At 50.5% G+C, this 22,681-nt stretch overlaps 1 protein-coding gene across 1 annotated transcript in view; it reads right to left on the bottom strand.

Annotated features, from left to right (window-relative positions):
• Positions 1-338: 338 nt before the first annotated feature.
• The window catches only part of RFTN1 (raftlin, lipid raft linker 1), a gene marked incomplete at its 3' end in the record, with an annotated part of 152,305 nt that continues 129,962 nt past the window's right edge, over positions 339-22,681 (bottom strand). The window contains exons 7-9 of the mRNA XM_084247812.1: positions 7,085-7,188; positions 4,576-4,657; positions 339-716 (exon numbers count right to left, since the gene is read on the bottom strand). Coding sequence (XP_084103938.1) covers positions 339-716; positions 4,576-4,657; positions 7,085-7,188 — 564 coding nt within the window. The remainder of the gene's footprint in view (positions 717-4,575; positions 4,658-7,084; positions 7,189-22,681) is intronic.

Below are 22,681 nucleotides of genomic sequence, written 5' to 3'. Positions count from 1 at the left end.
GGGAACAGACCCCAGCTTGGTTTGAGCCAGGCATTTGCCCTGAATGCTCCCTGGAGGTCGGGAGGGGCGGGGAACACAGGCACTGGGTGGTGCAGACCCTCCCCTGGGTCTAGAAGAAACAACCGGACCATCTTGCACTTGAACACGGGGGGAACGACACTTTCAAATGGATGTGCGGAAACTAACACTGTCAGGGACCCAGCCCTGGGAGGGCCTGGGTTTGCTCACAAGGAGAGGTCAAGCCAAGCCAAAGGGTGACACGGGCAGCCCCCGGCCCGGCTGCCGGCACAGTGCCTCGGGTCTGCCAGCTCAGGAGCCTTCAGGTCCACGGCCAAGACTCAGTTGTCTTCTGCCGCGGTGGACTCCACAGGCCCTACCTCGGGGGCGCCCTCCCAGGTACCCTCCCCGGGGTCGGAAACCAAGTGCCCCGAGCACGCTGGGCCGTTGTGCACGGTCCCGCCCTCCGCCCGCAGCTGGCCGGGGGGACACAGTTTCTCTTCTGTGACCTCTCCGCTGGGCACCCTCATCTCCTCCGAGGTTCTATCCTCCTGCTGCCGGCTGGCCACACAGTTGCCCACGTCTCCCGCTTTGGAAAACTGGTCTTCTAGGTTCTTCTCGTTTTCTTCTGCTTGTCGCTTGTCTCTGGCGCCGAGTTTCCCTTTGGATTTCCTCATCTGCCTGTTGTGCATTTCTTCTCGGGAGAATCGCCACTGGAACTAGAGATGAGAGAGGGTGGGGGTCAGCCTTCAGCTCTGGAGGTTGCTGGCTAGCTGGATGGGGGCCCGGAATGCAGCGGCACCATGCACGGGAAACGGTTTATTAAGGCTTTACCACACTGTCAATAATTCTGAGTGCTGTGCTAGGAAGAACCAAAATTTGCTATGTAAATTTTTAAAAAGCTGCCACCTTGGCAGAGCCTTGGGTGGGAGAGATCTATCCCTCAAGTAAAACATTTGCCTGACTCCTCCCTGCGTCACAGCAATCTTGATGGTACACTCTTTTGGACAAGCCTGGTCCATCTGAATATCCCATCGAAGTAGAGAAAAGGGCGTGCAGGGCCTGCTGTGGCTAGGATTTCACATTTCCTCGCTCACTCTGGCCTCCCTGAGCACCCCTAAATGAATTCACCTATAATGGCTGATGTGTCACCCTCTTTGGAATTCTCTCCCATGGAGCTGACTGGCTTCCCTTTGGGGCTGGCTCAAGCTTCTACCAACCAAGCCATGAGTTTCTGGTAACAGAGTCTCTCTACACACCTTAGAAGCCCCCCGGCCCCCTCCCCAAAATGGCGCCCACTTCAGCCAAGACACTAACAGGCATCCCAAGGCTGTCAGTATGGATGCTGAAAAAGGGAGGTGGGATTGGCCAAAACTCAGGGCCTGTGTAATCTGAAAGCTAAACGTTCTGAGCTATGAAGTAGGCCACATGTAGAGTACTTGTCTTGGGAAGAACAAGACCATGCTAAGGTACTAACTGCATGTCTCACACAGGGACTAGGTGTCCCATGGCCCTCAATCCCCAAGCAATCCTTTCACTAGGCATTAGTAGCACCATCTTCTAGATGATCACAGAGGTTCAGAGAGGTTAAGTAACTTGCCCAAAGTCACACAGCTAAAAAACAAAAGAGGTGGACGTCAAACACAGGTGTCTTTACTCTGTGTTCTATTTCCAACCCCTCAATTTGGGTGCACGGCAGGCTTCAGGCTCTGGTGCTAGAGGGAAGCAGGGAGAGAAGTGAAGGGAGAGGCCACACTTTGGAAGGGCTCAGCCCCAGGCAGCAGAGCCCCAGCTTTCAGGCATTACCATGTTAAGCTGCATCTGCTAGGTCAGGAGTCTGATCGTCAGGCTGAGTGATGGGCTAATGGAAGTCCAGATTTAACTGCCATTAAAGATACTTTGGTTCGGCTTATTAAAAACAAACAACTACTCTGAAGGCTCCTGACAGGCCCATTTTTTTAAAAATCGATGATAAAATGTGAAGGGAGGCCCACAGGTGCGCCTGGAAGGGCCTAAATTCTCCAGTTCAGATGAGGCTCATACTCGAGTGGGCGTCAGAGTTGCCTGGGGGCCTCTGTCAAACAGACCATCCACCTGACCTGAGTTTCTGACTCCGGAGGGTCTGGGGAGGGAGGTAGAAACTCCCAGATGTGGCAGATGCTGCTGGTCCACAGGCCACGATTTGATAATCCCGAGCTACAAAAAGCTCCTGGGCAGGGTTTAGCCGTGAAACATCTTGGGAAAGAGGACGGCAGCCAACAGCCAACACTCCCCCGCCCCAGCGCTGCAGTCCGAGGAAGGGCTTCCTTCTTCCTGCCTGCCATCGTCCACCTGCCTCCTTCACCAGCCGGGCCTCCGTGCCCCTCTGAGTGGGGGACACGCCTGGGTCTTTAACAAACAGCAGAAACTACAGGTGACCCTTGAACATGGGTCCCTGGAACTGCACTGCACAGAGCCACTATGACTTGGATTTCTTACAAAATATTGATGGAATTCATAAATGCAGCACACTGCCGTAAATGTATTTTCCTGATTTCCTTACTGTTTTTCTCTCTAGCTCACTTTACTGCGAGAATCCAGTATATAATGCACATGACATGCGGAGTACATGTTCGTCCACTGGATCACCCATAGGCCGACAACAGGCTCTTAGGAGTTAAGTTTTTGAGGAGTCAGAAGTTGGATGTGGATTTTGACTGTGTCAGGGGTGAGGCTGTCAGTGCTGCTTGTAGTGCAAGCACCCACAGGGTGAGCAGGGGGTTGGCCGAGCTGGCATGGGGTCCAGGAGGCTGGCAGGCCTCCCAGCCCTCGGTGAGTCTTTGTGCTCTTGCTCAGTCTCGTCTTGTCTTGTGGTCTCACCTCAGAGTGACGCCGCCCTTTTATCCATCACCGCTAAGCACAGGTGCGAGCGTCTGCACACCTAGACATGCACACACCCACACATGCACACCTGTACATGCACACCTGCACACCTGCACATGCACATCTGCACATGCACACGCACACATGCACACCTACACATGCACACACCCACACATGCACACACCTGTGCTCCCTGAGCCCAGGTGTCCATAATCAAAGACACTGGTGCCCTGGGCATCCACGCTAGTGGCGTAAGGGCGGAAAAACCCGCTAACTTCATTTACCCTACACTACCAAACCCCAAGTTGTTCATGAGGCGACCGGACTGCAGATCCTGAGGTTTGGAAAGGAGACATCTCAGAAAGCAAGAGGAGAGGCAGGGCTGTGGCGGTTCCCCAGCAAGGGACACTGTCCTGGCTGTAGCTGAGGTCACATCCACAGGCTGGAAGGCAGGCTGCCCAGTCAGGGGCATGCACCCGTATCTTGAGCAGTGCCAGGGGCAGTCTCTGAACTCAACAAACCAGCCACAGTAAAACAGGCTGCTGGCGGCTGGCCTTCCCCCAGACGGGTGTTTGGGACACTCGGGGGTCCGCTAAGCTGTAAGTGACAGCAACCTAAGCCAATCTATCTTGCAGCGGGCGCTGACTGCTCCTGGTGGTTAATGGTGGATTTGGCGGCTGCCTTCTGGTCCTCTGTGCTGTCACCTGTCACATTAGCATCTCAGAGCTTGGAGAGAGCCCTTCCTCTGCACCCCACCCCATCTGGCTTCCAGGCGCCATTTCCTTGGCGTTTCTCCCACGAGTGGGCCACACTCCCCCCCAGATTTGTTGGCTGGCGAGGGGCTGCTCCAATCTGTTCACTTGCTAGGCGCTCCTATCTGGGCTCCATGTCCGAAGAACATGAGGAAGCAGGGGTGGGGGCAGGGAATAGTGCCAGGTAGGAGAGGGGCAGGTCCAGCAGCTGCTTCTGGCAAGTGTGGCCTTGGCCATCAAAGGGGGAGCAAGCTGGCTCCAGGTGACACCTGGCTGGGGCTTTGGCAGTCATTCGGCTCACTGACCTCTTCCTGAGCAATGGGGAACCCCCTGCGGGAAATTGCAGGAAAGCATCAAAATCATCTGACACCAGGAGAGGGTGTGGGCTCAACTTAGGACCATGGGACAAATCCTGAGAACAGCCTCCGTCTCTCAGCATGCTCTGACGTGAGGTCCAGCGAGGGGAGGGAGGCCCCAGGGACCTGGAGGATGACCTGGCCTATGAAACATCAGCCACTGTCACTCAGAGCCCTGGGGCAGGGCACGTCCCCAAGGCACGCTGGCTGGGTCTCTCTGCCAAGACCATGAGACTTTGACGTCCCAAGGGATCCAACAGGCGGGCCAGAGCCCCTGAGCTCAAGCCATGCCCTACATCCCCATCAGACTGCAGCTGACTTCACACCCCTATTTTCAGCCTGGTGGGAAGAGCTGGCGCCTCCAGTATCCAGAACCTCTCTCCTTTGCTCCTGGCCTGGCCAGCAGGGCCTGAGCACACCAGGCCTTCCTGTGCTTTCACCTGTCCTGTCTGGCAGCTTCTGGTGGGATTGTCAGGGGAACTCAGGTGATCCTGGGGTGCTGAGAGCCCTCAGAAGTCAGAGCAGGCTGCACACCCAACTGCTATAGAAAAGTCATCCCGTGAGGACGAAGCCTTGCCAAGGAAAACAGAAAAGACAAGGTCACTTACCTTGGATTCCTTTTTCTTGATTTTCTGAGGTAGACACGGTCTCTGAAGAAAGACAATCTGCTTGGTGGATACATTCCCCTCCCTGTAACATACACAGAGCGGAGAGTGAGTTAGGTTACACCTGAGGGACCCCCAAACCTCACACAGACGCGCCATTCCTAACTTCATGAAGGTCACACACCCATGAAAAGGAAAGCAGTCACACAACCGAGAGGGGTCAGGAACCTAAGACCCCACCCCCACCTTGCTCCAAGGGGGCTGTTCCAGGGACTACTTCAGGGGCCCAGCAAAAGCTTTGTGGGCGTCCCTGCAGCGTCAGCTTCGTAGCTGCGAACTCCCCTTCCCTTGATGTGCAGTAACAGCTGGCTGGCTTCTCAGCCAAATGATGACAAATTGGATTCTTCAGTGAATCTCAACAGTGAATCTTCAGGCCTCTTCCAAATCTATCTGTGGTAATGAGGCTGGGGCGGGGCCTGGTGGCCTGAGATGGGCAGGTAGATGAGGACCTTGGGAAGCACTTGGCCCAGTCCGTCAGCATTTACAGGAGCAGAGGGACATCCCACTGCACACAGGACCCCACTGCGCATGGCTCTTGGCCACATGGGCTCCCAGGATGGGGTCGGATTCATCCCTACTGGCCGCAGGCTCATGGCTCCTGTGGGGGCAGGACAGGTGGGCACTGGCATTGACCTATGGGTGAGGGGTTCTGGGAAGAGCTGCCCACTTTTCTGGCACTGGGAGCGAATGCTGCATCTCCCATGAAGACAGGTCCTCGGGGAACCTCCTCTCAAAATGACAGAAGCGCTGTAAAGGAGAGCATAGCTTTGGCCCAGCCTCTGCCGGCCCGACCACTTTCTGAAATCTCTTTTGCAGATGCCTTCTCTGCTGGGGCTCCCGTTACTACGCAGTCTCAGAGGCAAAGGAGGTGGAGGAGAACATTTCTGATTTTGTTCTGGGGCTGGGCTGGACCATGGCTGGGCCAGAATTGGACTTTTCTGTTGTGACAGACGAGAACAGAAGCTCTCAAGCAGGCAGGTGGGAGGCATGAGCGAGGATCCGAACCCAGAGCCACCTGCTTTCACGCCTGCTCCACTCCAGGGCGGAGGGTTAAGGGGGACAGGGAGGCTTGTTTAGCAGGTGTGACTGTCTGAGGTAGACACCTGCTAGCCCCTCTGGATTTAGCTCAGAAGGCGCTGGGGCTTCACGTCTGAAGACATTCTTATTGTGACTCCTGTTCAGAGCAGAGAGGGAAGTCTGCACGCCTCCATTTAATGGACCAGAAGACTGACTCAAAGAGGCTACATGACTTGACCAAAGTGGACAGTTAGGGAGTGGCAGGTCAGGACTTGGGTTGGGTCTTTGGGGCACAAATTCAGGATTCTTTTGACTGCATTACCCTGTGCTCACAGAAGTCTTGCAAACAATATGGCGTCTCTCAGAGGCCCAGGGCCCAAAGGTGTCTGCAGACTGGCTCCTGCAGGTCCACAGACCGCTGTGTCCCGCTGTCCAGGAGGGCCCAGATGAGTGTGTGGAGGTACCCAGAGAAGGCACTGACTGTTGCCATGGTTCCCCACTCATCTGTGCTCTAGCCTGGTGTCCCCCAGATCTCCAACCTTGCCTCATGCAGTCCATCACCCTGCAATGCTGAGTGGCAGCAGGACTCTGGGAAGAGGAGCTCCAAGGGCCCCTGGAAGGGGGCATCCCTTCAGGTCAGCAAACAGGCGGCCTGGCATAGGAGCAGGGCCTGACTCCACAGATGGAGGTTTCCCAAGTTCCGGCACGTGGCCTCAGGCATGTGGTGGCACCTGTGTGACCTCAGTTTCCTCAACTGAAAAGTGGGAATTCTACCCGCACTCACACACCTACAGGTCAGGTAGAGCTACTTTAGGCAGCACAACCAATATCCAGATAGAAGGCCTTTTGGCATTCTTATGGCCAGGATGAGCCCACGGGCTCAGGGAAGGAGGGCAGAGCTGAGTGAACGAGCAAATATGAACGTAATTACGAGGAGAGTCACTTCGAGGCCGAGACTCCAGGGCTCATAGCCCCTCTTCGGGGCTCCTGGCCAGCACCGTGATCCTGACTGAGCCCTTCAACCTCCTGGTCAGACTCCTCAGCTGTAACATGGGTCTAATTTAAAAATTCCACCTCACAGAATTTTTTGAAGACTGAAGATTTTATATACAAAGGACGCACCTAAGCCAGCACAGGGCACAGAGCACGTGCTGAATTTCTTTCACATCTGAGACCCGCAGGTCCCCTCAGCCCAGGTAGTTCATCTTGGACACACTGGGCAGCAGTGGTTCATGGGTCCAGGCTCCTCATGTGAGAACTGGGGGCCAGGGGAGTCCCCTGAGGGGAGACAGTGACATGTGCTAGCTGGAGAGTGTATGTGACCACACGGGCCTCACAGGATCGACCAGGTCATGTATGCAAAGCAGCGGTTACTAACCGGGCCCAGTGCCTAGCCCAGGATGTCAGTAAAAAGAGTGAAATGACTTATTGTTACCTGGTGGTCTTGATGACAGGAGTCGGCAGCACACAGGTGAGCTGCCAGCCGTAGGCCGCCAGCGAGTTCAACAGGGGCACGTAGTCCGTCTGCACCTCCACCCCCTGCGGAGAAAAGCCACTGTGAGGGCGGCGGCGGCCCCAGGTCCACGCAGCGTGCCCAAGAGGGGACCGCTCAGCCCGCCGACCGCTGCAGCGGGAAGGGGCGGGAGGCCTGCGGCCCAAGGCCCGGCTCTGGCTCCGGTGATGCTTGAAGAGTCTGGAGCCAAAATGCCAACATGGGATTTCTTTCTGGGCCCCGACTCGGTCTAAGCAGTCGGCAAGGAATTAGAGCCAAAGGATTAATTCCTTCATTTTGTTTCGTTCTGGTCTGGACAAATAGCCTCCTGCAAGTTTCACGGAAGCTGCATAATCACCTCTCGCCTCAAAGATGGATTCAGGCACGTGACGACACAGGCCGCTCCGGAGGACTCTGGAGCGTGTCGTGGGAAGTTCAATTACAGTTGACAAATGATGCGGGCATTTACATCCAGCACAGGAGCAACACACACACACACACACACACTCCCCATACACATACCACGCGCACTCCACATAGCACACACACACACACACACACACCACACATTCCACATACACCACATACACACGGCTTCACCTGTTACGCGCTGTGGTGGAGAAAGGTAAATGAATTCCACCCGTGTTTGATCTCCAGTGCAGGAGACAGCTCGGGGGAGACGACCAGCCTTTCACGTTAAAATCTCAGTCCCGGTCCCACCCTGGGCTTCTCACAGACCTGATTTCCCACTCTGGGCTCCGCCCGGGGTTGCTAGCGCAGCCCCACCCCTGCCTGGGAGACTCTGCACGCCCCATCTCCAGGTGGCTGTCCCCCGGCTCTGGTGGGCTCAATCCCTGCCACTGGCTTCAGAACATCTCAACATGTGTCCAGATTCTTTCCAATCGAGCAGGCCAAGCAGATCCATTCAGCTAGTGCCTCAGAGCCCCAGAAGGCTCAAAGGTGAACAGCAGCGTGACCCCATGGTTGGAGCTCACAGTCCATGCACAAACGTGCAAGCACCTGGAACACGTGATGCCCCCGGCAGGGCCACAGGCAGCAGATGAAGGATGCCTGCTGGGGTTTAGGCTGGGTTCCGGGGCTCATGGATGGGCAGAGGGTTGACAGGCAGAGCCGGGGAAGGAGGAGAAGCGTGGCACGTACAGATCAGCAGACCAGGCCGGCCTGGCGTGCCAAGGTTAAACCCACGTTCACCCAGCAGCATCCCTTGGTGTGGACCATCCCTGGGAATTGACTCCCGCTGGAGGCCTGAGCGGGGAAGAACTGGTGGCTCACGTGGCTGCCCTGGGGTAGGGGCTGGACGAAGGACTAGGGAACACCAGCGCTGCCTCTTCAGATGGCTTTCAAAGCTCCCGCCCTGACCACTCACTGGTCTCCACGCAGTGACAGAGTCAGGTGAACCCCATGCAACTAATTCCTCCTTCCAGAGCTTGTTTCCTCATCTGTAGAAAATAAGTCAGTCTGGGTCAGCGGGTCTATGGGTCTATGGGCAGCACCTGGGAAGTTGTTAGAAATTCAGTCTTGGGATCCCACCCCAGACCTAGCCAATTCGACACCCTGGGTGGGGTCCTTGATCTGTGTGGTGAGGAGCCCGCCCAGGTGAGTCTTAGAAGCACTTTCTAGATAGTCAAGTTGGGCGCTGGCGTCTGTTGAAAGAAAAGACTGCAATTCTGTGCCTAGCTCTATCAGCCGTCACCTCAAAGAGAACCTTCCCTACCAATCTCCGTGCGAGGAGAAAGGCAGAGGGCCAGCTATGAGGAAAGCAGCTGCAGGGGAAGGGAACAGAGGGAGCAGGAGGAGAGAGAAGGGGGACAGCAAGGAAAAGGAGGACGGGAAGAAGAAAGGGAGAAAAGGCAGAGGTTTTAAGCATAATCAATATATTTAGGGAGGGGGACCACATTCTGGCATTCTGGACCCCCTGCGGACCAGAGATGGCCTGCAGACAGCTGATGGCCAGCGACACCCCCCTCTGCCTGACCTCCTGGGCACATGGCGACCTCCCTCCTAGACCAGCAGGACCCGTGTCCTTCATGCTGAGCAAGGCCCTCATCCCCAGACTTTGGTGGTTTTATCTGGGGAACCCCACCCCCTCCAGTGCATGCTCCATTAGAGAGAGGACTGGGGGGGACATGTTCAATCCACACTCTCAAGCCTTGCGAGGTTATGATTACTTGGGTCTATCAAGAATAACCTTCCCACTTTATCAAGCACGGTGACAAACCTGCCACAATCAGACAGTAGTCATGGCAACCGGGACAAGCTTTGGCACCTCACAAAGCCCTGCGAGGCAGAATGGAGTCCTTTCATTGGCGACTGTGCTGGGTTTTCTCGCGGGCACCCTGAGCGGCAGGACAATGGACGATCCCTGCTGCAGCCTGACCTGCCTGCTCAGACAGGCCTGTGCGGGGCTGCCTCTCTTTTGCTCGATTTTATTGCATTTTGTCACTATCTTAAAGAGAAAGACAGCAGGATTTCTCCCAAACAGTTTTTTCCCCTCAGGGTAGGGGATGTCAGCCAGAGGGTACAGAATTGCAAAGACTAAAAGGAAAAGGGAAAACACAACAAAACACAAACCCTGCTTGAGAGCCCAGGGTTCACTCGCCAGTGTTAATATCTGGCTGTCACATGGTGAGTTGAAAAGTAAATTACAAATGGTAGGGGGTGAGGTGTTACACTCTGCCAGACTCTCCCGCCCCAACTATTGGGGCTGGTCTTGATTTAATTAACGCGAGATGTGGTTTTCCAGAAGCATCTATCAAAGCCGGCTTGCAGATTACCAATTCAGTGAGAAGATGGCATTTGTAAGCTCTGACATGAGCCCCATGCAGTTGGTGGAAGATGCTTTCAAGTCCATTAACGAAGAGAGTTGGTCGGAACCTAACTGGATGGAAGGTTCTCTTTGATCTGCTTTTCTGTGACACTCCAGTGAGGAGAGAAAGCACAAATAGCACTCCAAAGCCAGCCTGCTTATCAAATGAAGAGATGTTTCTTCCTGGGAGTAGGAGCAAAATCTTTTAATTAACTCCCCACTCTTCTGTGTGGATATGTAATCTCTGATCACACCTGGAGTGGTGAAAAAAACGGAGCGTGTCCTGTGGTTTTTGACTTGTGTAAAAGGAATTCATTTGTATTGATGGCTTTTTTTTTTTGCCTTGTTCCCTCTAATTTCTCTGCTGGTCCCAAATCAACTAAAGAAACAGACATCTAACACAACCTTCCCTTACCCTCCAAAAATTAGGACAACAGAAGGGAAAGCTTGCTGAGAAATGCATTTGCCTTTTCATCATTTTTTTTAAAGACCCTACGTGCAGGGAAATAAGTAGATGGTAACATGTTGGTCCGATGAGAAAGTTTGTACCCGGAATGTCACTTTGCTCTTCTTTCCTGTATTTCACTGTGTGGGAGTCGTTTGGGAGAAAAGCAGTTGAAAATCCTGTGCTCCTACGACTGGAAGTGCAGAGAGGAGTTCACTTTCCCATGGCAGCAAAGTGGACGGGGTCAGCTCGGGGAAGATCTGTTTCTGGTAAAAGTGATTTGGGGACTGTGTGTCTCTGTTGCCCCAGCTGCCACAGCTGGGCGGTGTGCCCCCCTCTGCCCTTCACTGAGAGGGCGTGTGAAGTGAGAGGCCTGCAAAGCATCCTTCTTAAAACTGCTACCCACACACTAATGCCCGACACTTCTTGGCAGGGTATTTATACTACTACTTCTTTACTCCACCAATTTTAGAGCTCTGCATTTCCCACCATGGGAAATAAAGGTTTAAAGTTTCCATACACAGGCCTTACTTCCTCCTTCTTAAAGCCCCAAACAGAGTGTAATTTAATTCAGCCAAAAGTTGGTCTTCGTGTTATTACAGCTTAGCAAATATAGTCATCCCTCTGTATCTGTGGGGTCTGCCTATTGAATTCAACCAACCCCAGATCAAAAATATGTGCCATGTAGTTAAGCCTATTATGGTTGTGCCTGTACTGAACATACACAGACTTTTTTCTTCTTCTTATTCCCTAAGCAATATATTATAATAATTATTTACATGGCATTTACATTGTATTCGGTATCATAAGGCATCTAGGGATGATTCAGGCACACAGGAGGATGTTTGTAGGTTATGTGCAAATGCACACTGATTTATACAAGGGACTTGAGCATCCTAGGATTTGGGTATCTTTGGGGGGATTGGAACCAATCCCCCTCAGATACCGAGGGACAGCTTTATTACTCATTGGAGTATCAAGTACCATGAGCCTGTCTTCTGTTTCATACAGTCCTTTTCTTTTCCTGGAGTTCATTGTGATGTTTTTTTTTCCCATCTGCTTGATAGTACATGAACCCATTGCTAATTTACTCCAGATGTTCCAACACTACTATTTTCTATCCATCAATCAACATCCGATGTACCTAAATATATTCCTCCACTGGAGACATCATTTTTGGAGCTTTCTGTACCCTTGCTCCAATCCAGTCTGGCTGTTTGCCAAGCCTGGGTTCTCCCTCCCTGCCTCTGTGGCTGCTGTTTTTCTTTCTTAGTTTCCTCCTCATCTTGCTGGAGCACATCCTCTAGCGGTTCTCTAGGCAACAATGCCCTGGAATTCATTTGAACCCCTGCATTTCTAAAAATGTTTTTGTCTTCACCCTTAACTAACAGTGTGTGTATGGGAGTCTGGGCTGAAATCTATTTTTCTATTACAATCTGAAAGCATTGCTCCTTGAGCTTCTAGATATCAGCACTGCTACTGCGGTAGCTATTTTGATTACTAATACTCTGAGCATAACATGTTCCGTTGTTTTGTAAGATCCTAGGGTGTTCTTCCCTTTGAAGTTCAGAGTATCACAGAGGGCGTTGGTGGGTCTTCTTTACTCTTAGGACCAACAACCTAATGGACTTGGCATCTCAGAATTCTGATCCACCACTCTGAAAAGTGTTCTGTTTCGTTCCTTTGATAATATATAAGGATTTTAAATCAATGCCCTGGTTTTGACTCCAAAGTTCACTCCTCACCATCCTATGTGAGCCATGCTTGAAGATCAGAGCTTTTCTTAAGATCTGCTTGAGAAAATGGCTCCCCGCTACATTAAGTTGGCTGTTTCCTCCATGTTGCTAAGTCAATTAGCTTTCCTCCATTCACTTTCTATCTTCTAAAAATTTGCTGAAGTCATGGATTTTCTACTTTCTCTTCTTCCAATCATCTGGTAGTTGCATGTATCTAATCTACCTACCTACCTGCCTATAGTCAATTTTCATTATTCACAGGAGTTATACGCCCCTAATGTCACCACACTGAACTACTCAATACTGAACCACTGCTCCTAGGAGGGGTACAGGGTTAGACTCCTGCAAGCCTCTGATCACATCTTTGATCAGTACTGAACCTTGCTGAATACATACTGTTGACCCACTGACTTTGAACTCACCACCACAGCACTAGAGCTCATGTCCAAACAAAACTCACACATGTATTTGTGAGGAGTGTCACACCCTCCTCACACTTAGGAACCCTAGCTAGCCCACAGCACTGCACTTCGGAGGCCATTTAAAAGAGTGAAACCACCAACGAAAAGCATAAAAATGTGAAAAGTGTGGCACTAAGTAGACGGCAGAAAGGACAATTGTTATTGAGCTGAAATAAGAAGCAGAGCTTCACCTTGCTGGGAACACACTGTCAGCGACTCAAGCCTTTTGCAGCAAAAGAGCATGAAAGCACTGAGTATCGATTTTGGTGTCACTTATGAATAATGAGGATTGTCTGCCTATCTGTCTGTCCATCCCTCCATCCACCCATCATTTCTTTAGTATAACTTCACTGGAATTTTTCAGAGGAGAGAAATAGATGCCTATGTCCAACTCTCCCACATTCAACACAGCTCTATTATTTTAATTTTAAAGATTCTACTGGCAGGCCTTTCTAACTCATTTAGAATCCGGAAGTCATAAAGTAAAAATAATGAGTTTGGTGACATAAACACCTGTCTGTCTGACACAAGACAAATGGTTTTGTCAAAAGACACATGATGGGACCATACCTGTAGCTCACATTCCAGACACAAAAGAGTTCTTAAAAATTAACTAAAACCTCCAGGAAACCAAATTTTAAAATGGATAAGAAGGGAGTCACAGAAAAGGAAATTCAAACGGTCATTAAGTGCCATTTGCAAAAATGCCAAATCTCACAATAAGAGAAATGCAAATTAAAAGTGCCCTGAGATAGCATATTTCCACTTACCCTATTGGTAAAAACCCACATCTGACACGCACTTTGCTGAGAAGGCTGTGTGAGGGGCGACACAAGAGCCTTCTCATACACGGCGGGCAGTAGGGCAAGCTAACCCGACCCCGCAGAGAACAGTTTGACAGTATCTATCAAAATTACAAATACATTTACCCTTTGGCCCAATAATCTCACTTCTGGGAATTGGTCCTCTATAAAAAATGAACAAATGGACTAAATCATTCACAGGAGAACCGACTGCACTAGTAAAACACTGACGGCCCCCTGAGTGACATCAGCCGGACTTGTGCATAAACAACGTGTCGTTCCTGCGGTGGTGGCTCGGGGCCCAGGTAATGGCACTCAGGTTGTGAGCCAAGGCTTACAGGGCAAGGAGAAAAGAAGCAGGACTGACTTCCCGTTTAGACATGCTGAGTCTGAGCAGGCTGGAAAGGCCCAGGAGGCAGCTAGGAGGGACCGTATAGGAAAGATGCTGTCACCCACTCCCCCTGGCTAATCCTGCAGCCTGGGGATATGTCACCTTGCACGCACAAGGGATGCCGAGGATGTGATGGAGATAAGGATCTTGAAATGGGGAGGTTATCCCAGTGGGTTCGATGCCTTCTAAAGGGGTCTCAGAAGAGTGCGGAGGAGGCCCTGTGAAGATAGAAGCAGCTTGGCCCTGGAAGTTGAAAAGGCAAAGCAGAAATTTCTCCCTTAAAGTCTCCAGAGAAAATGTGAGCAACACAAAGCCTGAAAAACCATGTCAGTGGACAGGGAGGTCTTGGGAGACCACGGCCAGGACATTTCAGGAGGGAAGTGGCAGATGGCAAACCCTCACGCATGGCTGGTGGTGAGGGTCACACAGGGCATGCTAACAGGTTCATGGGAGATCTGGGGGTTGGCATGGCTGTGCCAGGGCTCAGCAGAGACCTTGGTCACCATGGCTCAAGGTGAAGGTACAAGTCCTGTCCTCGTGTGATGGGGAGGAGAGCGCCAAGCTGGCAAGAAGAAACGTCTCACCTCTATGTATCAAGTGGAAAGTGGCTGCCGTCACACTGGGCAGTCTTGCAGGAAACTCAGTGAGTCCGTCAGTGTCCTAAACGGCAGGGCAACCAGGCCTCCACTTATTCATTGTGTATCTCTGCAACAGGGTAATCCCCAGGGACAGGGGAGGCTCCAGGTTCCCTGCCCCGCCCAAGGGAGGGTGAAACTGAGCAGGAGGAAAGCTAAAGAAGAGACTGGAAGAAGAAGGAGCAGGAGATCAAGAGATGACTGGAGGAGACACATGGAGCAGAGACATGTGAAGAAGCTGCACCTGCTTCTTGGCCTTGGACTTGTACCAGGGACTTGGGGGACACGGAAGGAGACATCTGAAAGAGATGTGGGTGAGGGACCCACGGGGAGGTTGACATGGCAGCCTTTTATCTCTATTTTTATTTTGCTCTTTTCTTTCCAGACTTGTCTGACTCCTCCTACCTTTTCCCAAGGTTCCCCGCCAGAAGGTTCTTTAGACTCGTGCAAGCTTTCAGGCCTTAGTGGCCCTCCTTTGGCCCAACCCTATTTGGCTGGGCATTTACCCACAAGGAAATGGGTAACTTTGGAAGTTTTGTGTGAAAACTATTTTATCTATTCTTTCCCCTGTATTGCACTCTAATTGTATTAAAGTTCCTTTCCATTGAAAAATCTTAAGCACTAAGAGTATGGGTGTCTTGGGGGTGAGGGGAGGGAGGGGCGGGGAAAGGAAGGACTAGAGTCAAAATAAGTGGGGGGGTGCAATTGTATGGGGAATATAACCAAAATGAAAATGCATACATTGTGCAAAGATGAAAAAAGATGTAAGAATTATATAAAATAAAATATTTAATTAAAAAAAAAAAGAGTATGCGTGTCTCTATGTGGCAGATGGCAGACCCTATATAGAACAGGCGGGTTTGGGTGTTCTGGGGTGCCCCTCACCCTGCCCTATAACATCTCCATGTTCAAGCGCCCTGGCTCTGCACAGGGCACCTGGGAAGCAAAGGCATGTGCTGGACTCTCTTTTCCTGTCCCAGGAATCCTAGAGGGGGAAGGGGTGGTTTGAAGGCACCGTGAAGTGAGCTGGAGGGAGGAAGGGACTAGTGACCTTCTGCAGTCCCTGGGGAAAGGGCTGCAGGAGCCCAGCCTTCTGGCCCTAGGCCTGCCCCCCTCCCCACCCCAGGCCTCCTGCTGGACCACAGCCTCTGCCAGCCAGGGGGAGGGGCAGGGTTCTGGGGCTGCAGGAGAAGTTGTTTTGCTCTTTGTTTTACACACAATGCTCCCGAAAAACATTTTGCTGATATGTAATTAGGCCAACATAATAGACTGAGAAAGCAGTCGGCTCATTTTAGACAACTTTGGCTTTCAGAACATTCAAAGAGAATACGTTAAAAAAAAAAAAAAAAGAAAAAAGCTTAGTTTTCTGATGTAGAAAAGACGGCAGATGAAAATACGTGCGGCTCATAGAAGGCTTCTGTTCTAAGACTCTCCCCACCCCTGCTGGTTAATTCACTCCTTTGCCTGATTTCCTCTCCGGAGCCAGAACTCCGGAGCCCATCAAAATCAAAATAACAACTCTTATTACTATTTGAGATACACCGTTTGCAGAAATGGTCTCAATTATTACCTCCCAGTCTCTGGGCCTCTCTGTGGCCCCTCCATGGAGTCCAGTCCCTTTCTCCGGGCCGTGAAGCCAGGCTGGTATTAGGACTCGCTCTGGCCACAGAAAACGGAGGCCAGGACACTGGGAGTCTGAACCTAAGGCTCGAGGGCTGCGTGCCCTTGCGCTCAGGGAGCCAGGCCTGCGCTACAGGGCCTGCTGTGGCATGAGGAGAAACAAGTGCCTCCACCCACCAGCACACAGGCGAGGCCACCCCGGACCGGTCAGCTGCCTATGGAGCTCATGCAGAAGCAGGGGAAAGCCCAGCGGGGCCGAGGCAGGCCCAGGCCAGATGAGCACAGCCCGCAGCTGCCCCACAGACTCAGGAGCAGCAGGTAAGGATTGTTACTTTAATCCTGAAGCTCTTGGATGCCTCATTCCAGGGAAGAGCTGACAGCACACTCTCACTGCAGGGAGAACCAAGGCCCTGGCAAATCTCTAGGAAGAAAATCACAGTGCAAGTCGCTTGGCCCATGTGAGAGAATCAGACAGTCTCAGCCACTAGCTGCAGCCCTCAGTGCTGCTCAAGCTCACCACACTCCAGGCCAGCACACCTAGCCCTCCTCTCCTCCCCGCCAGACAGGCTGTGCGCTCACGTGGCATCTGGAGCCCTGGAGTCTAATCTACGATAACCCAGCGTGAGGCCAGCACTGCCCCCAGCATGCCCTGGGAGGCAGAGATAAAACCAACCACAGGAGCAACCTCCCCGCTCCAGACAGTGCCCAGGCTTCTCCCAAGGGCCACGCACGCCAAGCTGGCAGGAAAACCAAACCTGTATGCACAAGATAACACTCCCCGGGAGTCCAGGACAAGTGCGTTGGCTGGTCCTGGCTGGTGTGGTTTCTCTGAAGTCACAAACTCAGAAGCGGGAAGGGGAGGGGTGGGGGGGACAGGAGGCGGCCTGCCCTAGCCAGAATGGAGCTGTCTGTTGTCATCACCTGCCTGGGCAGGAGGAGAAGCTCCCAGGTGTGCTACAACACAGGCTCCCGGATGATGCTGGACACGGAAGGCTGTTCCAAGGTGAAGTGGGCACTGGCTGGGGGCGCTCTGAGCCTCCATCGGGCAGATGCTGCGGTTCTGAGTGCAAACAGTTAAGCAACTCAAAGCTGTTCCATCCTGTCAGCTGCTCGGCAATACCACGAACAGTGACAGCACCCAGAGACAGCACGGGTGCTCGCTCCCCAGAAGCTGACGTGCGCACACCCTCAGAGCCGGGGCGAGCACGTCTTCTCCAGCAGACTTGGAAACAGCTTTGTTTGATAACAATTAAACAAAAAGCATTTTCTCCATCCAGGGACTTGTCAAGTCCCTTCCACTTGCTTAGATGAGGGAGAGGAAAGGAGACTTTCTCAGCAGATGGGATTTGCCATTTGATGACTCTCTTTAGACAATTTGAGATGGATGAGGGATTGTAGTTTTAACCCTTCTTTCTTAGTTTTTTATCTCATCTACTACCTAGAAAAGAAAGGATTTCAAAGGAACTTCCCTATGGGGGGTGTGTGTGTGTATGTCTGTGTATAATGAAAAGGTATTTAGTTTGAGGTGGTGGGGGGAGGCTATCAGCCAAAACTTTAGAACTTAAAATGTTGTCAAACTTCTTACCTTTATCTAGTGTAGGTTCCTGACCGCTTACCAATAATCATACATGCTAATTCAGAAGATGTGCCTGAACAAAGGTTGGTTCAAAATCATTGCAACAGAGGAGGAAGTGGAATAAAGGATTATTCCACAGCCGCAGGGCAATGCAGCAACAGAACCCCACAAAGCAACCGTGGGTTCACCCCTGAGAGAGTAAGACCTTTAATGTGTGTAACCCCCCAATCAACAGGCTTTCTCCTGCCCAACTGTACCACACAGTGCATTCAAGGTGCTACGTTCCCAGGCCAGCACTGGCTCCGTGTTCTCTTTGGTCACAATTCTCTTCATGGTGACCCACTTGTCAGCATCCTGTTGCTATGGTAACCAGTTCTCTCTGAACCCCTTTCCTCATGCTACCCTCTCCCTCAAGTTAAATGATGTTGCTCTAATCCCACAGTATGTCTTTTGAGGACCCTGCTTCCTAAAAGTGGTTTTCTAATAGGACTTCTGAGGTGCTAGAAATTACCAACAGGAATATCCGACCTGTGGTAGATAGGACCCCCCAGGGGCTCCTCCCCCACGCCAGCTGCCCTCTCCTCAACAGCCCAGAGACAAGTGCAGTACAGCCTGCTCTCCTGGGTTCCATCAGCCTCCAGACCGTGACCCATCAAAGGCAGAGCTGACGGAGAGAAAACCCAAGTCAGGAAAAGTAAAATGGCCTTAGAGAGATTTGCCAACTCTATTTGGGGTCCTCTAGGAAATCCTGTGACCCCTGCCCCCTGCCTTATCACTTCTCCACACTGCTCACTTCCTGGCCTTCATCTGTCCACCTGTTTATTGCTGTTTCCATCATGGGAATGCCCCGTGTCAGCATAAGGTTTTTAAGGTTCATCCATGCATCTGGTAGCATGTTCTGGTGCTTCACTCCTTTTTGTTGCCAAAATCATTTGAAACGCATTGGCATCTGGGAAGTGACAGCCGCAGGTCGCTGCTACTTCTACTGGGGTGAAAGGGTTCCACACAAATGCTCCAAAGGGACCAAGCCTGCCCCTTGCACGTGAAGGAAAACAGCATCTACGCCTCTGCTTAATCACAGTTTAGCCCTTCACAGACACAGAGCCAGCTACTTCATTGCCCTTGTTTTCTCTTCCTCCAAGATAAATATGCCCAACTGTTTTCAACATCTATAGGCATAGTCTATTTTTTCTAAAAGATTTATTTATTTATGCATACAAGAGCTGGTGTACAGGCCAGAGATGTGGGGGGGGTAAGAGGACTCACCAGAGACAGAGTGGGGAGCAGAACAGGCAGACTGACTGAAATACACTGCTGAGGGGAGCAGCGGGCGAGTTTCAGGAGAGGTCTGCTGCGCCATGTGGGTTTCTCCCTGGCCGGCCAGGGATTGAAATCATGCTGCAGAGGCTGTGGATTGTTTCATAGTGTGGTGCTTAACCCCTTGTGCCACCAGGGAGGCCCACTCTAGGTATATTCTACATTGCTGTGTCCCCCCAAACCCCCCACCGTCTGTCTGTCTCTCATCAACCACTGCAGTTGATGGCAAAATTACAGAGGATGTAAAGGACAGAGGGAGAATTTAAAAAAAAAGAGAAACACATACTTCAGGACCCCTGGGTTGTGATGGGAGGGAAGAGATGGCATATGAAGGGACCTCACGCATACTCTGAATTTATATATGGGCAGGTAGTTAAAAAAGTTAAATAACTCTGCAGTAAGGTGGGGACATGGGAAGCGTCCAGAAGGGACAAACCCAGCTGATGGCATCAAAGATGACTCCATGAAGAGCTGGGTCTCAGCAGAGGCTAAGAGAGAACAAAAGTGGTGGGACAGCATAACACAAGGTGTGATCTGGAAAACCCCACTTTGTCATAGTCCAGGGCATTTGGAGCATTTTGAGGGGAGTAGTAGCCTCACCGTTGGCCTGCCTGTACTAAATGCTTTTTCATTAGAATTGCTGTCAAATCAGGTAATTCTCCATTCTATTAACTATTTTAAACCTAAGTGCAATTGATTTTTTTATACTCTATCCCATTACATTTTATTGGACTGGTTTAGTTCCTACAATTGATAAAGTAATAGATAATGAGATTAGAAGGGCTTTACAAGAAGTCGAGGAAACCTACTCAGAAAAGAAGCTGGATGAGATAAGTCATTTTCAAGGTTTCTTGCTTTGTTTCTTTTCTTTTCTTTTCTTTTTTAAAGTGGTGGGATGCTTTCCACAAATATAACTGAAGTCTAATTTAGAAATCCCATGTGTAAAAACATAGATACACAAAAAACAGCAGTGGTTGACATTGTGTAGATGGGTTTTCCTGACTCTTCCCCACTCCCCAGTTGCAAACATGCCCTTGACTCTCCACCCACACCTAACTAGAATGGTTCCGTGGAATCCAATCACATCTATCTTCTTTAGATCCTAATGGCCACCCAGTCTATTTCTTGGCCTCCAAGTTTTGGGTCTCCACAGGCTCACACCCTTCTAGACCTCTACATAAGCCACTGAAAATGGTGTGAGAGAGGGCAAGTCCCTGATGGTGTCATAGGGCCCACAAACTAGCCCTCCCTCCAGTAAGGTTCTTCTGAGGGCAGCCTCTCAATACCACAAACTCTTGGTCATGTGAATTTCAAAAAAATAAAATCAGATGAGTGGCCAAGAATGATCACTTAGCCACAAAAACACCCTACAACCCCCAATATCCGCTGATTTAATAAAACCGAGTTCTTGGAGAACCATTTTCTCTGTCTTTACCCATGATTTTCAGATAACCTAAGCACTCACCAAGTTCTAAAAGGGGCCTGCCAGAAACAAAGCCTGAGAAGGGATGAAGAACAGTCTCTTGTGTGGGGCCAGCAAGGAAATGGGGGTGCTGTCCGACCACAAGGAACTGAATTTGGCCAACAATCTGCATGAACTTGGGAGTAGATTCATTCCCCAGAGTCTATAAAGAGGAGCATGGCCTCGCCAGGCCCTAATCTCAGCCTTCTAAGACCCAAAGTAGAAGACCTAGTTGAGCCCATCCGGATTTCCAACCTTACAGGAGCTGTGAAATAATAAGGGGTGTGTGTGTTTGTGAATGTGTGTTTGTGTGTCCGCCCCACCCTACCATTCTCTTAAACACATCAGGAAAACCAAAAGAGCAACCCCTTCTCACACATTGAAGAGAGTCTCCCTCTTGTCATTCTGTGGCCTGCAGTGACTGTTAAAAAGCACACCACTTTTTAAAAAATGCATTTGTCACAAGATTCTGAAAATGATGAATTTTTCACAGGGAACAAGGCTCTAAATTCATCGTGCCCTATGGTCTCCACCAGAACACATACTTGCCTCTCCCCTTCCCATCAGCTTTAAAAAGTTCCTGGTGATTTAGGGCCTTCCACCACCCCTCAGGAAGCTTGGCAGCGAAGAGAAATTACTGATGGCATGGAAAGGCCAGGGGGTGGGCATTCATTTTTAATGACTGCACTCTTTCCCTCCAGTTAAAGAAATCAATCCTTCTTGACCAAATTTCATCCATTTATCATGTGTTCACAGTGGCTGACACACAGTAGGAATGCAATATTTATTTGTAGAATAAATTTTTGTAAAGGTCTAACTTACTTGTATAGCTAAATTTTGTAGAACAGGACAGCTGAGTTCACGGAAAAAAAAAGGACACAGATTAAGAATCAATTTGTTCCTTCATTCATCTGGGCTGCTTCCCAGCCTGGTCTTCTTTAGAATACCCGTGATCCTCTAGCCCCATTCAGTGCAGTCACTGTTGTCTGTCTCCCCAGCTGACACCCTCTGTAGGCCCAGCCAACCATGACCCTTGCTATGACGTAGGTGTAGGACCCAAGCCTGGCCAGTGGGGCCCAAGGGAAACCCTGCTTGGGAGTGTCTGGGAAAGGTTTTACTTAATAATAAAAAAGGAAATGTCCCTATTTTTCCCAGTTGTCGTCATGTTCACAAGAGATGCTTGGATGCTGCAGCCACCTTGGGATGAGGGTCATGAGGAGAAACCCAGCAGATACGTGAGGATCAGAATTCAGGTCCCAGATGATGTCCTTAATCCTCTGAAAAAGCTCAGCCATCACCCCACGTTCCTCCAGACTTCCTACTCAGTGAGTGGGAAGACCCCTACTGTTTGATTCACTTTACTTGGCTATAAAAGTGCAGGGGGAGGTTCACTAATGCCCTTTGGCAATTGATGCTGGAAGGGAAGCTGCCCCAGGAGGAGCTGTCATCTAGAATAGCCGGTGCAGGTGACTAAGGAAATCAGTGAGTCTGTAGAGCTTGATGAGTGTGGATCTGCAAGTACAGAAGTGGGTACCTGGCCCTCTAGATATGGTGACCAAAGTGAGGTGAACCCACAAAAAGAAGAAAAAGATCAGCCCTAGAATGAGACGAGGAATACACAACTAAATACACACACATATAACACTTACATGTATGTAGCAAGAAGTTGAACAAAAAATTGTTAAAGACACCAAAGAGGGCAATTATTCAACTCCCATTTTACTGTTTTATTTTTTTCCTATAAGAAGAAAACAAGTGTATCAAACACCTGGGAGAAGACTCATTTAACTAGTTATCTTCTAAAAAGTTATTTTTTAGTTACCCAAGTAAGATGAAAACTTCCCCACCTATAAGTGGAGAGATTACAGGTATGGTCCCTCCCATTTTCCACTCCCATGCGGTCACCGTGATTCATGTGGATGGGTGGCCTCCCAGACCAAGGTTCTGTATTTATACATCCCCATAAAAATCCATCCTGCTGTTTTGTGACTTTCCCCCTATAATTGGCATCTCAGTTTGTACCAGTCAGGGTTCTCTTGAGGAGTAGAACTAAAAAGACTGATATGGATAAAAGTACAGAGATAGAGATGATACAGAGATACAAGTAGACCCCTACACCTATACCCACAATCTTTACCTAGTATCTAATATCTTTATGCCTATATAGAAAGCTTTATTCTGAGGACTTGGCTCAAGTGATGGTGGAGTCTGGCGATCCAAGAAGAGGCAGGCTGACTCTTCAGGCCCTCAGCTGACTTGATGAGGCC

Source organism: Talpa europaea (assembly GCF_964194135.1).
Source record: "Talpa europaea genome assembly, chromosome: 11".
Lineage (NCBI taxonomy): Eukaryota > Metazoa > Chordata > Mammalia > Eulipotyphla > Talpidae > Talpa > Talpa europaea.
This window is presented reverse-complemented; position numbering and strand designations above follow the sequence as displayed.